The 15752-nt window shown below is 41.0% G+C and overlaps 1 protein-coding gene across 1 annotated transcript in view; it reads right to left on the reverse strand.

Moving 5' to 3' along the window:
* Nucleotides 1–15752, reverse strand: part of stxbp2 (syntaxin binding protein 2) — a 51673-nt gene that overhangs the window by 1060 nt on the left and 34861 nt on the right. Inside the window, exons 16-18 of the mRNA XM_061905239.1 lie at nt 12594–12692; nt 10069–10154; nt 5242–5399 (exon numbers count right to left, since the gene is read on the reverse strand). Of these exons, the coding sequence (XP_061761223.1) occupies nt 5242–5399; nt 10069–10154; nt 12594–12692 (343 nt within the window). The remainder of the gene's footprint in view (nt 1–5241; nt 5400–10068; nt 10155–12593; nt 12693–15752) is intronic.

Below are 15752 nucleotides of genomic sequence, written 5' to 3' on the forward strand. Positions count from 1 at the left end.
AGACATGGCACAGAGATGTATGGATAACCTGCAGATGCATTTGCAACGATAAAGTCAACGAAATCACAAAGGTGAGTTTTGTTGATGTTGACTGCCAGCTAATCGATGCTAACATGCTATGCTAATCGATGCTAACATGCTATTTACCGGCGGTGCTAAAGCAGACATGGCACAGAGATGTATGGATAACCTGTAGATGCATTTCCAACTATATTACGTTTCCTTCCACCCACATTTAATGCGAAAAAAAACACCAATCGACGGATTTAAGTTGCTCCCGTGTCAAAAGATGCGAAAGTCCTGATCGTTTGGTCCGCACATTTTACCGGCGATGCTAACGCAGCTATTCGGCCATGCTAAGGCTATGAATAGCGTCAATAGCTATTCGCTCAATAGCTTCAGTTTCTTCTTCAATATTTTCACACTCCAACCATCTGTTTCAATACATGCGGAATCTGTTGAATCGCTTAAGTCGCTGAAATCCGAGTTTGAATCCGAGCTAATGTCGCTATATCTTGCTGTGGTATTCCCATTGTTTGTTTACATTGGCAGCACTGTGTGACGTCACAGGGAAATGGCCAGTGTCTTCGCAGAGAGCGAAAATAAGAAATTTAAAGCTTTATTTAGGGATATTCCGAGACCGGTAACATTTTGAAAAAAACTTCAAAAAATACAACAAGCCACTGGGAACTGATTTTCATTGTTTTTAACCCTTTTGAAATTGTGATAATGTTCCCCTTTAACCGATTTCCGAACTCTAAATGGGTGAATTTTGGCGAATTAAACGCCTTTCTATTTATCGTTCTCGGAGCGATGACGTCAGAACGTGACGTCACATAGGTAACAAAGCCGCCATTTTCATTTTCAACACATTACAAACACCGGGTCTCAGCTCTGTTATTTTCCGTTTTTTCGACTATTTTATAGAACCTTGGAGACATCATGCCTCGTCGGTGTGTTGTCGGAGGGTGTAACAACACTAACAGGGAGGGATTCAAGTTGCACCACTGGCCCAAAGATGCGGAAGTGGCAAGGATTTGGACGAAATTTATTCAAAATACGAGGGTGTGGGGAAAGCCAACGAAATGGTCAGTCGTTTGTTCCGCACACTTTACCGACGAAAGCTATGCTACTACAGAGATGGCAAGATTGTGTGGATATCCTGCGACACTCAAAGCAGATGCATTTCCAGCGATAAAGTATAAAAAAACTGCCACCAGACCCCCATTGAATGTGCCAGAGTGTCTCCACATTTTACCGGCTAAGCTAAGACAGACATGGCACAGAGATGTATGGATAACTTGCAGATGCATTTGCAACGATAAAGTCAACGAAATCACAAAGGTGAGTTTTGTTGATGTTGTTGACTTATGTGCTAATCGGACATATTTGGTCGCGGCATGACTGCCAGCTAATCGATGCTAACATGCTATTTAGGCTATGTATGTACATTTGTAGCTGTATTTGCATCCAGAGTTTCCCTCCACCCACATTTAATGCCAAAAAAACACTTATCAATCGACGGATTTAAGTTGATCCAGAGTGACAAGATGCGAAAGTCCTGATCGTTTGGTCTGCACATTTTACCGGCGATGTTAAGGCAGACATGGCCGAATAGCGTCAATGGCAATTCGCTCAATAGCCCGAATAGCGTCAATGGCTATTCGCTCAATAGCTTCAGTTTCTTCTTCAATTTCGTTTTCGCTATCTGCCTCCATACTCCAACCGTCCGTTTCAATACATGCGTAATCTGTTGAATCGGTTAAACCGCTGAAATCCGAGTCTGAATCCGAGCTAATGTCGCTATATCTTGCTGTGCTTTCAGCCATTGTTTGTTTACATTGACGTCACAGGAAAATGGACGGTGGCTTCACAGATAGCGAAAATCAGGAACTTTAAAGCTTTTTTTAGGGATATTCCGGGATGGGTAAAATTAAAAAAAAAAAAACTTTGAAAAATAAAATAAGCTACTGGGAACTGATTTTTATTGGTTTTAGCCCTTCTGGAATCGTGATAATGTTCCCCTTTAATGCTCCTGGGAAGCATAGAGGGTCTCAGTCACTAAAACGTTAAAAATAAGTCAAATTATTATTATTATTTTTTAATTTAATGCTTACAGTAAATCTCTATATCAACTTGAGGTTGATATAAAGTAAAACAAATAAGAATTTATGCCTTTTCGGTCAAAGACCACCTTTTTTTTTATAGTAAAACTGAAATATGCAGTATTTAGATAGAGGGATAGTACTTTATTGATTCCTTCATTATTTAATATTTTTGAGTAATCACAGTTAAAAGTTAAATAAAATCCTACCAAATATATTTGAGATTCGAAAGGTTCCCCACTCATAAACTAATACATTTTTATTAGTTTTTTTTTAACTTTTAAAACTTACATTTCAAGATCAACTTCTGATATATCTGTCGATTTTAAGTTTGAACTTTTTTTTTCCTTTTCTTAGTTTATTTCGAACATGACATACATACAACATTATACTGTTGTATACTGTTAAACTCATTAAAACACTAGCAACACAATAGAAAGATAAGGGATTTCCCAGAATTATCCTAGTAAATGTGTCTAAAAACATCTGAATCCGTCCCAATGCAATCGCGTTCTTTTATATAACTTTTTTTTTTTTTTACATTTTTATTTTCTAGTCCGTCGCTATCAATATCCTCAAACACGAATCTTTCACCTCGCTGAAATTAATGGGGAAATTGTCGTTTGCTCGGTCCGAATAGCTCTTTTTGTTTGAGGCTCCCATTAAAAACAATGTGAGGATGTGAGGAGCCATCAAACACGTAACGTCATCGTCTGCTACTTCCAGGAAAGGCAGGGCGTTTCTATTAGTGACCGAAAGTTGCGAACTGATCAAGTATGACACTTAGAATGGACCTGCTATCCCCGTTTAAATAAGAAAATCTCATTTCAGTAGGCCTTTAATAATAACATTCATAAATATGAGATAAAAACATTTTTTTGTATTTTAATACTGCAGTATTTTCCCCTAGATTGCCAAAATACCTGTAGTGGTTGGGGCTTGGTGAAATTGACATTATTATGGACTGGACTTTCAGAATAGTATGTTAGACCCACTCGGCGTCCATCGTACCGGTCTCCCCTAGAGGGGGTTGTTACCCACATTTGCGGTCCTCTCCAAGGTTTCTCATTGTCATTCTCATCGACTTCCCACTGGGTTGTGAGTTTTTCCTTGCCCTTATGTGGGCGCTGATCCGCGGATGTCGTTTTGGCTTGTGCAGCCCTTTGAGACACTTGTGATTTAGGGCTATATAAAAAAACATTGATTGATTGATTGATATACATCAGTTAATTTCATCATTTTGCAATACACAATACATCATGTCCGAAAAGGAGTAGGAAGAAGCAAAGCTTATTTAATCCTACCCCTTTTCCACTTCAGAGCGCCCACAATATATACACTGCCCTTCTTTACAGCAAAATATCAAAATTACATCTATGAGTGAGTAAAACAGCAGTTTTCTAACATGTACTTAATTATTTCAGTCATTATTAACATACTAAGATGAAGAATATCTTATTTTCAATAAGTTTGAAAGTGTTTCTCATAATACTTCTTTGTAAGCACTATTAATTTAAACATTCTCATATCAGTACAATGTTTAACTTATTTACTTAATCCATTCCATCATTTAATTCCACATACTGATATGCTAAAAGTTTTAAGTGTTGTACGGGCATACAAATGTTTTAAGTTAGATTGTCCTCTAAGGTTATATTTCTCCTCTTTAGTTGAGAAGAATTGTTGTACATTCTTTGGTAGCAGGTTATAATTTACTTTGTACATTAATTTAGCTGTTTACAATTTTATCAAGTCATCGAGATTTAATATTTTTGACTCAATAAATAAAGGGTTTGTATGTTCTCTATATCCAACATTGTGTATTATTCTAATCGATCTTTTTTGTAACACAGTTAACGAATGTAGCGCACATTTGTAGTTGTTCCCCCATATTTCTTGCACAATAACTCAGATATGGTAACACTAGCGAGCAGTAGAGAATAGAAAGTCATTTTTGGCCCCGGGACGTATTTTGCTTTATTCATTATTGAAATATTTTTTGCCACCTTATGTTGTATGTTTTGTATATGAGATTTCCAGTTCATTTTATCATCTATTAATCATTTTATCATCTATTAATACTCTTATAAAGACATGCACCTGGGGATAGGTTGATTGGCAACACTAAATTGGCCCTAGTGTGTGAATGTGAGTGTGAATGTTGTCTGTCTATCTGTGTTGGCCCTGCGATGAGGTGGCGACTTGTCCAGGGTGTACCCCGCCTTCCGCCCGATTGTAGCTGAGATAGGCGCCAGCGCCCCCCGCGACCCCAAAAGGGAATAAGCGGTAGAAAATGGATGGATAATACTCTTATAGTGGTATAGCTCGGTTGGTAGAGCGGCCGTGTCAGCAACTTGAGGGTTGCAGGTTCGATTCCCGCTTCCGCCATCCTAGTCACTGCCGTTGTGTCCTTGGGCAAGACACTTTACCCACCTGCTCCCAGTGCCACCCACACTGGTTTAAAAAAAAATGTAACTTAAATATTGGGTTTTACTACGTAAAGCGCTTTGAGTCGCTAGAGAAAAGCGCTATATAAATATAATTCACTTCACTTCACTTCACTCCCAAAAATCTGGTTTCTTTTACAATTTCAATATCTATTCCATCTATTTTTGTTTGTTTTATGCTCTTTTGTCAAAACTTTGATGTTTTTATATGGCAACCACACAACATATGCAATATTTTTTCCACATAAAACATTTTAAAGTGATATTTTTTAAGTAATAATTCATTACAACATCGATTTTTTGTCCCCTTTTTTTTGAGCAATGGAAAAAAAAAGAAAATACAGACAAGAGGGGGAAAAAAACTGCCTGCATGGCAGCTTTGTGTCAACATTGCCACTTTTTCTCATTAGATTTCACCTCATTCCAATTTTTTAAATGTTTATTTTTGCAATACTATCCATCCATTCATTTTCTACCGCTTATTCCCTTTATGGTGTCGCGGGGGGCGCTGGCGCCTATCTCAGCTACAATCGGGCGGAAGGCGGGGTACACCCTGGACAAGTCGCCACCTCATCGCAGGGCCTTTTGCAATACTATCAATTTTGCAATTTTTGCAGAATGTGTGGCGGATTAGCTGCGGGCCGCACTTTGGACACCCCTGTAATAAGACAAGCAACTGAATGGCTTACCAATCACTACTTCCCATTTGCCGCCACTAGCGCGACTGACTTCGTAGGCCGAACGCATCTCAGAGTGGGTCACCCCGCCGATCACGAAGATGATGAGCCTTGGCCCGGTGTGATATTCTGCAGGGGGTTTGTTGCTGTGCCACTGTCCGACACGAGCACTGCGGGGGGAGGAAAAGTCCTTAGAAATGAGAAAATCGTAACACGCGTTTTACATAACAGGCTATTTTGATGACCACTCGGGTGTAACCCTGCACTTTGCTCCACAGGAAGTGCACGAGCATTGTGCATTACTCAGATTAAGAGTTGAAGTCGCCAGGTCCGTAAACACCATCGGGATGGGAATTCCCGGCGGGATTATTCAGAGCATTCAAAGCAGAAACTGTCTTATTTTCACCTTTTAAGCTCTCTCCTCACTTCTTCCGCCCTCAAAAAGCTCTGCTAGGACTTAGTTACAGGGATAAAAGCTTTGACTTTGCTAAAAAATGATCTCTGTCTGTGATCCCCCCCTCCCCCTCAGTTGATTACCAAATTTTTCAGACAACAAAGTGCACTTAGAATCCTTTAATTTCCTCAAAAATCAACACTGCGCGTTATAATGTACGGAATAATTCTCGTTGTGCTTACCGACCTCGAAGAAATTTTATTTGGTAATGATAAGTGTGACCAGTAGATGGCAGCCACACATAAAAGATATGTGTAGACTGCAATATGACGCCAGCAAACAACACCTAAAGCCCAACACGCAGTCTGATAGTTTAAACATCAATGATGAAATATTAACATTGCAACACATGCCAATACGGCCGATTTATTTTACTAAATTACAATTTTAAATTTCCAGCGAAGTTTCTTGTTGAAAACGTCGCGGAATGATGACGCGTGTTTGTGTTGCTCGGGTTGCAGCGGACATATTAGCCCAGCACCACTTACGGCTAAAAGTAGTCTCTTTTCATCGCGTGATTACACTGTAATTTGGACATCTGTGTTGCTGAATCTTTTGCATTTTGTTCAATTAATAATGGAGACGTCAAAGAAGAATGCTGTTAGTGGAAAGCGGTGTAGTGCAGCTGCCTTTAGCACCGAAACACAGCCGGTGTTTCTTTGTTTGTTGTGAAGCTTTAACACAGAGCGATCAAGCGAACATGTTTCCCTACGTCAACCAGCAAGTTTTTGGATGGGAAAATTGTGATATTAAGTTGGCTCTTACCGGAGACATCGATGGATTATGGAACCTCCTCCTGTAGCTGTCAAAAAGGCAGCTGTGATCTTGGCTCCTTGGCTTCTCTCAGAGACACTGGCATTCACCGCAGCCATCCGACTTTGAGGTATGACTTTATAATCTCAATAAAATACTATTAACACAATAAGCAGATAAGGGATTTTCCAGAATTATCCTAGTAAATGTGTCTAATTACATCTGAAACGCTCCCACTGCCGCCTTTTTCTTATTTTTTTTAGTTCTTAACTCTAACTTTCCTCATCCACAAATCTTTCATCCTCGCTCAAATTAATGGGGAAATCGTCGCTTTCTCGGTCCAAATAGCTCTTGCTGCTGGAGGCCATGATTGTAAACAATGTGATGATGTGAGGAGCCCCACAACCCGTGACGTCACGCGCACATCGTCTGCTACTTCCGGTACAGGCAAGGCTTTTTTATTAGCGACCAAAAGTTGCGAACTTTATCGTCGGTGTTCTCTACTAAATCCTTTCAGCAAAAATATGGCAATATGGCAAAATGATCAAGTATGACACATAGAATGGACCTGCTATCCCCGTTTAAATAAGAACATCTCATTTCAGTAGGCCTTTAAACTTTAAATGTTCCATTGAAAATAAAGAACATTACACACGACACTCAAAAAACTGTCAAAATGTTTTAGTAGGTCTTTGAAGCCGCACCGCTTGGTGGATCGTCGGCCCATTACTGCTACCGTTGTCAGAGATACAAGTATTACTGTGCTGTGTGTATAAGGACCGCAAAATGGAACCCATTAGCAGGCATATTATCTGCAGTTTTGTTTCACAATATTGTGCAAAACCAACTTTTCTTACCTTCTGGTATCTGCTGATGTGTATTTGAGATCTGCATAAGTCCTCAACTTTTGTTGCACTTCTTCTTTTTCACTATCTTCTTGTTATGGGGCATTCACCCTCTGCTGTTGCCATTTGTAATATAAAGTAGCGTAAAGTCCTAACTAGGGATGTCCGATAATATTGGACTGCCGATATTATCGGCCGATAAATGCTTTAAAATGTAATATCGGAAATGATCGGTATCGGTTTCAAAATGATCGGTATCGGTTTCAAAAAGTAAAACATATGACTTTTTGAAACACCACGGTGTACACGGACGTAGGAAAAAGTACTGAGCGGCAATAAACCTTAGAAGCACTGCCTGTGCGTCCCGGCCCAATCACAGAATATCTACGGCTGTTCACACACACAAGTGAATGCAACGCATACTTGGTCATCAGCCATATAGGTTGAACTGAGGGTGGCCATTTAAACAAATTTTACACTGTTACAAACATGCGCCACACTGTGAACCCACACCAAACAAGAATGACAAACACATTTTGGGAAAACATCCGCACCGTAACACAACATAAACACAACAGAACATGTACCTAGAACCCCTTGCAGCACTAACTCTTGCGGGATGCTACAATATACACCCCCCGCTACCCGCCCCACCTCAACCCCGCCCACCTCAACCTCCTCATGCTCTCTCAGGGTGAGCATGTCCCAAATTCCAAGCTGCTGTTTTGAGGCATGTCAACAAAAAATAATGCACTTTGTGATTTCAATAATAAATATGGCAGTGCCATGTTGGCATTTTTTTCCATAATATGAGTTGATTTATTTTGGAAAACCTTGTTACATTGTTTAATACATCCAGTGGGGAATCACAACAAAATTACGCATAATAATGTGTTAACTCTACGACTGTATATATCGGTATCGGTTGATATTGGAATCGGTAATTAAGAGTTGGACAATATCGGATATCGGCAAAAAAGCCATTATCGGACATCTCCAGTTCTAACTTATATCTCGCTGGAAGGGCTAAAAACTGCCAATATTGTGAGTTAACAGAATTCACCTACAGGACTTTAGGACGGCGTGGCGCAGTGGGAGAGTGGCCGTGCGCAACCCGAGGGTCCCTGGTTCAAATCCCACCTAGTACCAACCTCGTCATGTCTGTTGTGTCCTGAGCAAGACACTTCACCCTTGCTCCTGATGGGTGCTGGTTAACGCCTTGCATGGCAGCTCCCTCCATCAGTGTGTGAATGTGTGTGTGAATGGGTAAATGTGGAAGTACTGTCAAAGCGCTTTGAGTACCTTGAAGGTAGAAAAGCGCTATACAAGTATAACCCATTTATTAGAAAGAGTTCTGTTCGGACGTTTTATCACGGGACACATTTCCGGCGTTGTTGTTGCACTAGTGAGCCACAGATAAAAAGATGATGCTCCGTTATTGATTGAAGTAAAGTGTGAATGCCATTAAAACAGTTAGCTCCATCTTTTGAAACTTCTTCCACTCCCGTCCTTGCACGCTACACCGCTACAACAAAGATGACGGGGAGAAGACCCGGCTTTTGAGTTTTTACAAGCTGCTTTTGATGTCATCCAGGCTCGCTTATTTGATTGTAAATTGGTTTTAAATACAGATAAAAGCAAGGTAATGGTTTTCTCTCATTAAAGGGCGCTCATGGAAAATATTCCAAATATTGTAACATCAAATGGAAACCCTACAGAGCAACTTGGTCTCTAAGCTTTTGATAAAGCTTTTTTAAAAATAAAATCTGCTTCACTCTTATATTCAGAAAGAAATTGGTGACGGCGACTATCTTGTCCGTAATTGATTACGGAGATGTACTTTATTTTAGTGCTTCATCTAAATGCCTTTAGTCCTTGGACACGGTTTTTCACTCAGCACTAAGATTTGTTACTGACTGTCGTAGTCTCACCCACCACTGTCAACTGTATATGAAGTCAGACTTCATTGAGTGCACAAAGATACACACATTGGCTGAATATCATTTATAAGGCTCTTTTAGGTTTAATGCCTCCTTACTTGTGTACTTTGTTACAAAGAAAAAACAGCTCTTATGCATAACGTTCTAACAATTTGTATGTTTTAATTGTTCCCAATGGACGGACTGAATTTGGCAAAATAGCTGTTGGCATTGTTCCTCCTATGGCATGGAATGCATTGCAGATGAAACTGAAACTCACTGAACTCAATTCATTTGGAGCCTTCCGTTCTGTCCTGAGGGACAAACAGCGAGAGACGTTTGCACATTTCCTGTGTTTTTAAAAGGTGTAAATCTCTATTGTGTTACAGTTCTCTTTTATGTATTTTTAAAATATATGTCTTAATGTGTAACATTTTTGAAACTGCTCTGTGACATGTGCTGTTAACCTCTTGGCCAGGTCACCCTTGTGAAAGATTTCTTGATCTCAATGGGTTTCTTATCTGGTTAAATAAAGGTTCTAAGACGCTGTCGAAAGTGAGCCAGGTAAATAAGACCACCCACAAAACGGTGCATCCTGAAGCGACTTGAAGATGGTCTGTAAAACATCATCTATGCAACATTTTGACCAAAAAAAACACCATTACATGTTATGTAGACAACAAGGAAGTCTTTTCCATTTAGAAAAAAAATCATAATATGACCCCTTTATTGCGCCTTATCAGCCGGTGTGCATTTTGTATGAAAATAGAGCTGACTAGACCCCCTCATTAGCAGTGCGCCCTACGGTCCAGAAAACACGGTAAATTGAAAGAGGGAGAAGAATGTTCCAAAAACAATGCCGACCCACCTGACTGGAATGTGGGTGTTGCTGACGGGGGCGGGTTCAGATATGTACGGCCACTGCCGCTTGTCCAGCTTGTCTTCGATGGCATTCTGGGGGCAAGAAAAAGGTAGGGTAGGTAGGTCTTTATTGTCATTGCAACAAGTACAACAAAACTTAGTTTTCAGCACAAACCTGTTCAAGATTAGACAAACAAACAGAGTACATGGTTACAGAACAAGAACGCTGATGGGTCGCCATAAGGGGGTAGAAGATGGGAAAAAGGTAAACGCTGGGGAAGGATGAGTAAAAAAATACAATCCAGACTGGGCTCCTAAGGGGGCCCAGTTCAGAGTTAGAAAAAACCTCCATAGCAAAGCACATATACATATTACAACATACATCTCCAGATATCTAGCAACAGAGGGAAGGTAGTTCAAGGTCATGGTGGTAGGTCGCAGCTCTCAGGTGCTGACCATCCATTCATCACCCCTACGGGATTTGCGTCGAGGGCGTTGTATTAGGGGGAAGGGGGGTGTATGTGTGGCGTATATTTTTTTGTGGATGTGTGTGTACATAAGCCCATAGTGTGTCTCTGTTCCGCGGCCTTGGTGTATTTGCTGTCGCTAGTCCAAAGTTCACAACAACAGGTGTGTGTCCATGAGAGACAAAAAAGGGAATTTGTTGTGTCTTCGCTTGCAGTGATCTTAGGGAGAGTCTCGAAGCCAGGGAAACAATCCAAGTTAAAAAGATTTGTATGCGAGTGAAAATAAAATGTGCTTTTCACTCTAAAATTGTCTATGACAGGTCCTCAAAAACTGCGGGGTAGACAGTCCGATGTAATCCACAGTTCTTCCCGCATCCTCCAATCATTTGTGTCAGTTTTGGGGTACTTTGAAGACTGCCAGCAACTTCCAATTTGTCGACAAACCAGAGCAACGCTTACTCCAATAAGCAGATGTCCTATTGTCATAATTCCGAATAGGTGGATATGTAGATGGCTCTGCAAAATGCGAGTGGACCCCTGCCTGGTTGCCTGGATTTCAAACTACCTCACCGACAGGCCGCAGTACGTCAGACTGAAGGACATCACGTCTGACACTGTGATCAGCAGCACCGGAGCACCGCAGGGAACGGTGCTGGCCCCTCTTCTCTTCACCCTGTACACCGCTGACTTCTGCTACAACTCAGAGCTGTGTCACATCCAGAAGTACGCGGATGACACAGCCATCGTCGGGTGCGTCAGGGACGGCAGAGAGGAGGAGTTTCGGAATCTGGTGAGGGACTTTGTTGTCTGGTGCCACACAAACCTCTTGCAGCTCAATCCATCAAAGACCAAAGTGCTGGTCATTGACTTTGGGAGGTCGAGTCCACGGTCACAACCTATTGTGATCGAGGGAGTTGAGGTACAGACCGTGGACTCATTCAAGTACCTCGGGGTTTGGGTGGACAATACGCTGGACTGGACTGTTAACACGGACCACCAGTACAAGAAAGGACAGAGCAGGCTGTACTTCCTCAGGAGACTGCACTCCTTCAACATTTGCAAAAAACTCCTGTGGATGTACTACCAGTCTGTGGTTGCCAGTGTTCTGTTCTACATGGTAGTGTGCTGGGGGGGGGGGGCAGTACATCTAAGAAGGACAGCTCCAGACTTGAGAAACTGATCAGGCGGGCCGGTTCTACAATGGGAATGAAACTGGACTCACTGGTGATGATGGCAGAGAAGAGGACTGTTGACAAACTAGTGAGCATCCTGGATGATGCCAGTCACCCTCTGCATAGTGTTACCAGTAGCCAGAGGAGCCTGTTCAGTTCTAGACTGCTTCATCCCAAGTGCAGGACTAATAGACTCAAGAACTCCTTTGTCCCACACGCCATTAGACTGTACAACTCCTCTCTGGGGCGGGGGCCAGGGGGTACTAGGATGACAGGGGATGCAAAACAATAACAGTGCAATACTTTTTCATAACATGGTCACTACTGCCTACTTTGTCTTGTTATATTCTTATTTTACTGTTATATTTTTATTCCCATTGTTGCTTTTTAGTTTTTATTCTTATTGTGATATTTCTCTATTTTGTTTCCATTTAAACCCCCATTATTTACTTTTATTTAAATTGATCTCAACTCTGTACACTGCTGCTGGAATTTTAATTTTCCTGAAGGAACTCTCCTGAAGGAATCAATAAAGTACTATCTATCTACCTATCTATCTTCACGTCCTCGACAGAAAAGGGTCGCCAGGTAAGTGGCGCTCCTTCTTCTCCCAAGAGTCCTTCGTGTGTCCAGCAACAACCGCTTCGTCACGACAGCAGGGTCCTTCAAACCCAACATCTTGTCAATTTTGTTGAGGCCAGTTAAATAGTTCCAATGTTTAGATTTGGAGAGCGAAAAGAGGCAACAAGAAAGTTAAGACAAGACAAAACAAAGAAGCAAGCAGGAGAGATAAGGGAGAGGAAAGGAGAGCGTCCACATTCGATGAGTGCCAGAGAGAAAAAGGACATAACGTAAGACTTCAGAACTCTCTGCAAAATCCAGATTCTGCATACCTCCATGATGTCTTTGAGGACGGGTGTCCATCGAGAGAGCTGGTAGGTGCTCTCTGTGCGCGGTTTGCGCTCCGGCAGCGACGCACCAGCATTGCTGCCCTAAAACAAAATGAACTTCCTTTAATTTATTCCAAGAAATCTTAGTTTAGTTAAGTGCTATAAGATTAATTCATGTGGTTTTTGTGTATGCATTTTTATTAGTACTAATAATGAAATGTGAACTTTACCTCTTTTTTTAAGCATTCTAAGTTGTTAAATTTGGCAAGTCTGAGGTGCAGCTAACGGGAGTACTCTATTGCACCTATAAAAACATCCAAAAACTGCCAACAAAACAAAAATGTCGTGACCTAAAAATGAATAGAGTATTAGCGGTGGTGTGTATTATAAGCTTTTAACACAGAAGAACTACTTTTAGCGGTGCCAGGATCACAGAGAAGTGACCAGATTATGCAGCTGTTGATTTACTACATACAGGTGCTGTTCATATTATTAGAATATCATGAAAATGTTGATTTATTTCAGTAATTATATTCACAACGTGAAACTTACATATTATATCAATTCATTACACACATAGTGGTATACTTGAAATGTTTATTTCTGTAAATGTTGATGATTAGTACTGACAATTATTGAAAATCCCAAATTCGGTATCTCAGAAAATTAGAATATTAGTTACGACTAGTACCAAAAAATATTTCTTAGAAATGTGGGCCAACTGAAAAGTATGAACATGGAAAGTTTCAGCATGTACGGCATTTAATACTTAGTTGCAGCTCCTTTTGCCTGAATTGCTGGAGTCCACCAGTCTGTTGCACTCCTCAGGTGTTATGAGAGCCCAGGTTGCTTTAATAGTGGCCTTCAGCTCTTCAGCATTGTTGGGTCTGGCATCTGGCATCTTCCGCTTCACAATACCCCAGAGCTTTTCTATGGGGTTAAGGTCAGGTGAGTTTGCAGGCCAATCAAGAACAGGGATACCATGGTCCTTAAACCAGGTTCTGGTAGATTTGGCACTGTGTGCAGGTGCCAAGTCATGTTGGAAAATGAAATCTTCACCTCCATAAAGTTGGTCCGCGGCAGGCAGCATAAAGTGTTCTAAAACTTCCTGGTAGACTGCTGCATTGACCCTAGACCTCAGGAAACACAGTGGACCAACACCAGCAGATGACATGGCACCCCAGACCATTACCCATTGTGGAAATTTGACACTGGACTTCAGGCAACGTGGATTCTGTGCCTCTCCTGTCTTCCTCCAGATTCTGGGACCTTGATTTTCAAAGGAGATACAAAATTTACTTTCATCTGAAAACATAACTTTGGACCATTCAGCAGCAGTCCAGTCCTTTTTGTCTTGAGCCCAGGCGAGACGCTTTTGACGTTGTCTCTTATTCAAGAGTGGCTTTACACAAGGAATGCGACAGTTGAAGCCCATATCTTGCATACGTCGGTGCGTGGTGGTTCTTGAAGCACTGACTCCAGCTGCAGTCCACTCTTTGTGGATCTCCCCCACATTTTTGAATCGGTTTTGTTTGACAATCCTCTCCAGGGCGCGGTTATCCCTCTTGCTTGTACACTTTTTTCTACCACATCTTTGTCTTCCCTTCACTTCTCTATTAATGTGCTTGGACACAGAGCTCTGGCAACATCCAACTTCTTTGGCAATGACCTTTTGTGTCTTGCCCTCCTTCTTTAAAGTACCAATGGTCATCTTTTGGACAGTTGTCAAGTCAGCAGTCTTCCCCATGATTGTGTGTCATACAGAATCAAAACGAGAGACCATTTAAAGGCTTTTCCAGGTGTTTTGAGTTAGTTAGCTAATTAGAGTGTGGCACCAGGTGTCTTCAATATCTGACCTTTTCACCATATTCTAATTTTCTGAGATGTTGAATTTAGGGTTTTCATTGGTTGTCAGCTATAATCATCTCCTTTTTGGCAAAAAACAGTTGAAATGTATCAGTCTGTTTGGAATGAATGTATACATTCTACAAGTTTGACTTTCTAAATGGAATGAATGAAATAAATCAACTTTTTCATGATATTCTAATAATATGACCAGCACCTGTATATGGTGAGTTGCTGAATCGCCTCCGAGATGGTAAAAGTTCATTCTAGATTATTAATCATGCCTCTCGCCTGGATAGTAGAAGGTTGTGGGCATAAACTGAGAAGTTGGTCAAATTTAATATTCAACGTAGACCCGAAGATGGCGAGAAAGACACAAAAGGATGCTAGTTTGTACCCACTTTGTCAGAATAATTGTACCTAAATTATCACAAAACTTTGTGTTGCCGTGAGTTTCCGGCGAGAAGACTAAAGCTGCCTTTGATCCTACCAAGCAGAAGGCTTGTAAAACTCCACTTTGTAGGATGGGAATGAACATGAAAGTGTTCTGTTTCTTTGATCTATTGTAATCCACAAAAAGATATTGCCTTAAAACGGAGAGGAGGCAAGACCAGACTCCCCTCAAGGCAACCTTTTCTTTGAACTGCTTTAATCATAGGTGAGGGCTGTTTATGACCCCCCTCCCTTAGAAACAGCTGTTGCCATGTCATCAGGGAAAGTCCAAATAAAATAGGAGGCGTATAATCTTTCGTCAGACCGTGATGGAAACTCTACAAAAGGTACAGCCCAGACGTTTCTCCTCAATTGAGCTGAATGTAACTCTGTCTCTGTTGAATTCCTTGCTTCTTGTCTTGTTTAATAGATGTCATCAGTGTTTGAACCTGACACACCTTTTTTTAACCTGCGTAAGGATTATAATTAATTCTTCATCTAAACAGGAAGATATGAACATCCTATCAGTCGGCATCCAAGTGAGAGAAAACATTGTACAATAAGTGTCTGGCGTCCCACTGGGTGTGAGTTTTCCTTGCCCTTATGTGGGTTTTTCCGAGGATGTCGTAGCCGTAATGGCTTGTACAGTCCTTTGAGACATTTGTGATTTAGGGCTGTATAAATAAGCATTGATTGATTGATTGATATTATGTTCCGATTTTGTATTTCTTGTTTAGCATTAAGCAATAGTGCCACTTGCTGAATCTGCTAATCACTAAGCTTCTTAAACTTGTAGATCGTCTTCCTTATATTCAGTCTCAAAAATATAAGCGTCTGGATCATCATCTAACCCAAAGTAGTTCTTGTCCCTCATGAAGTCTGTCA

Source organism: Nerophis ophidion, linkage group LG07, assembly GCF_033978795.1.
Source record: "Nerophis ophidion isolate RoL-2023_Sa linkage group LG07, RoL_Noph_v1.0, whole genome shotgun sequence".
NCBI classification, from domain to species: Eukaryota; Metazoa; Chordata; class Actinopteri; order Syngnathiformes; family Syngnathidae; genus Nerophis; species Nerophis ophidion.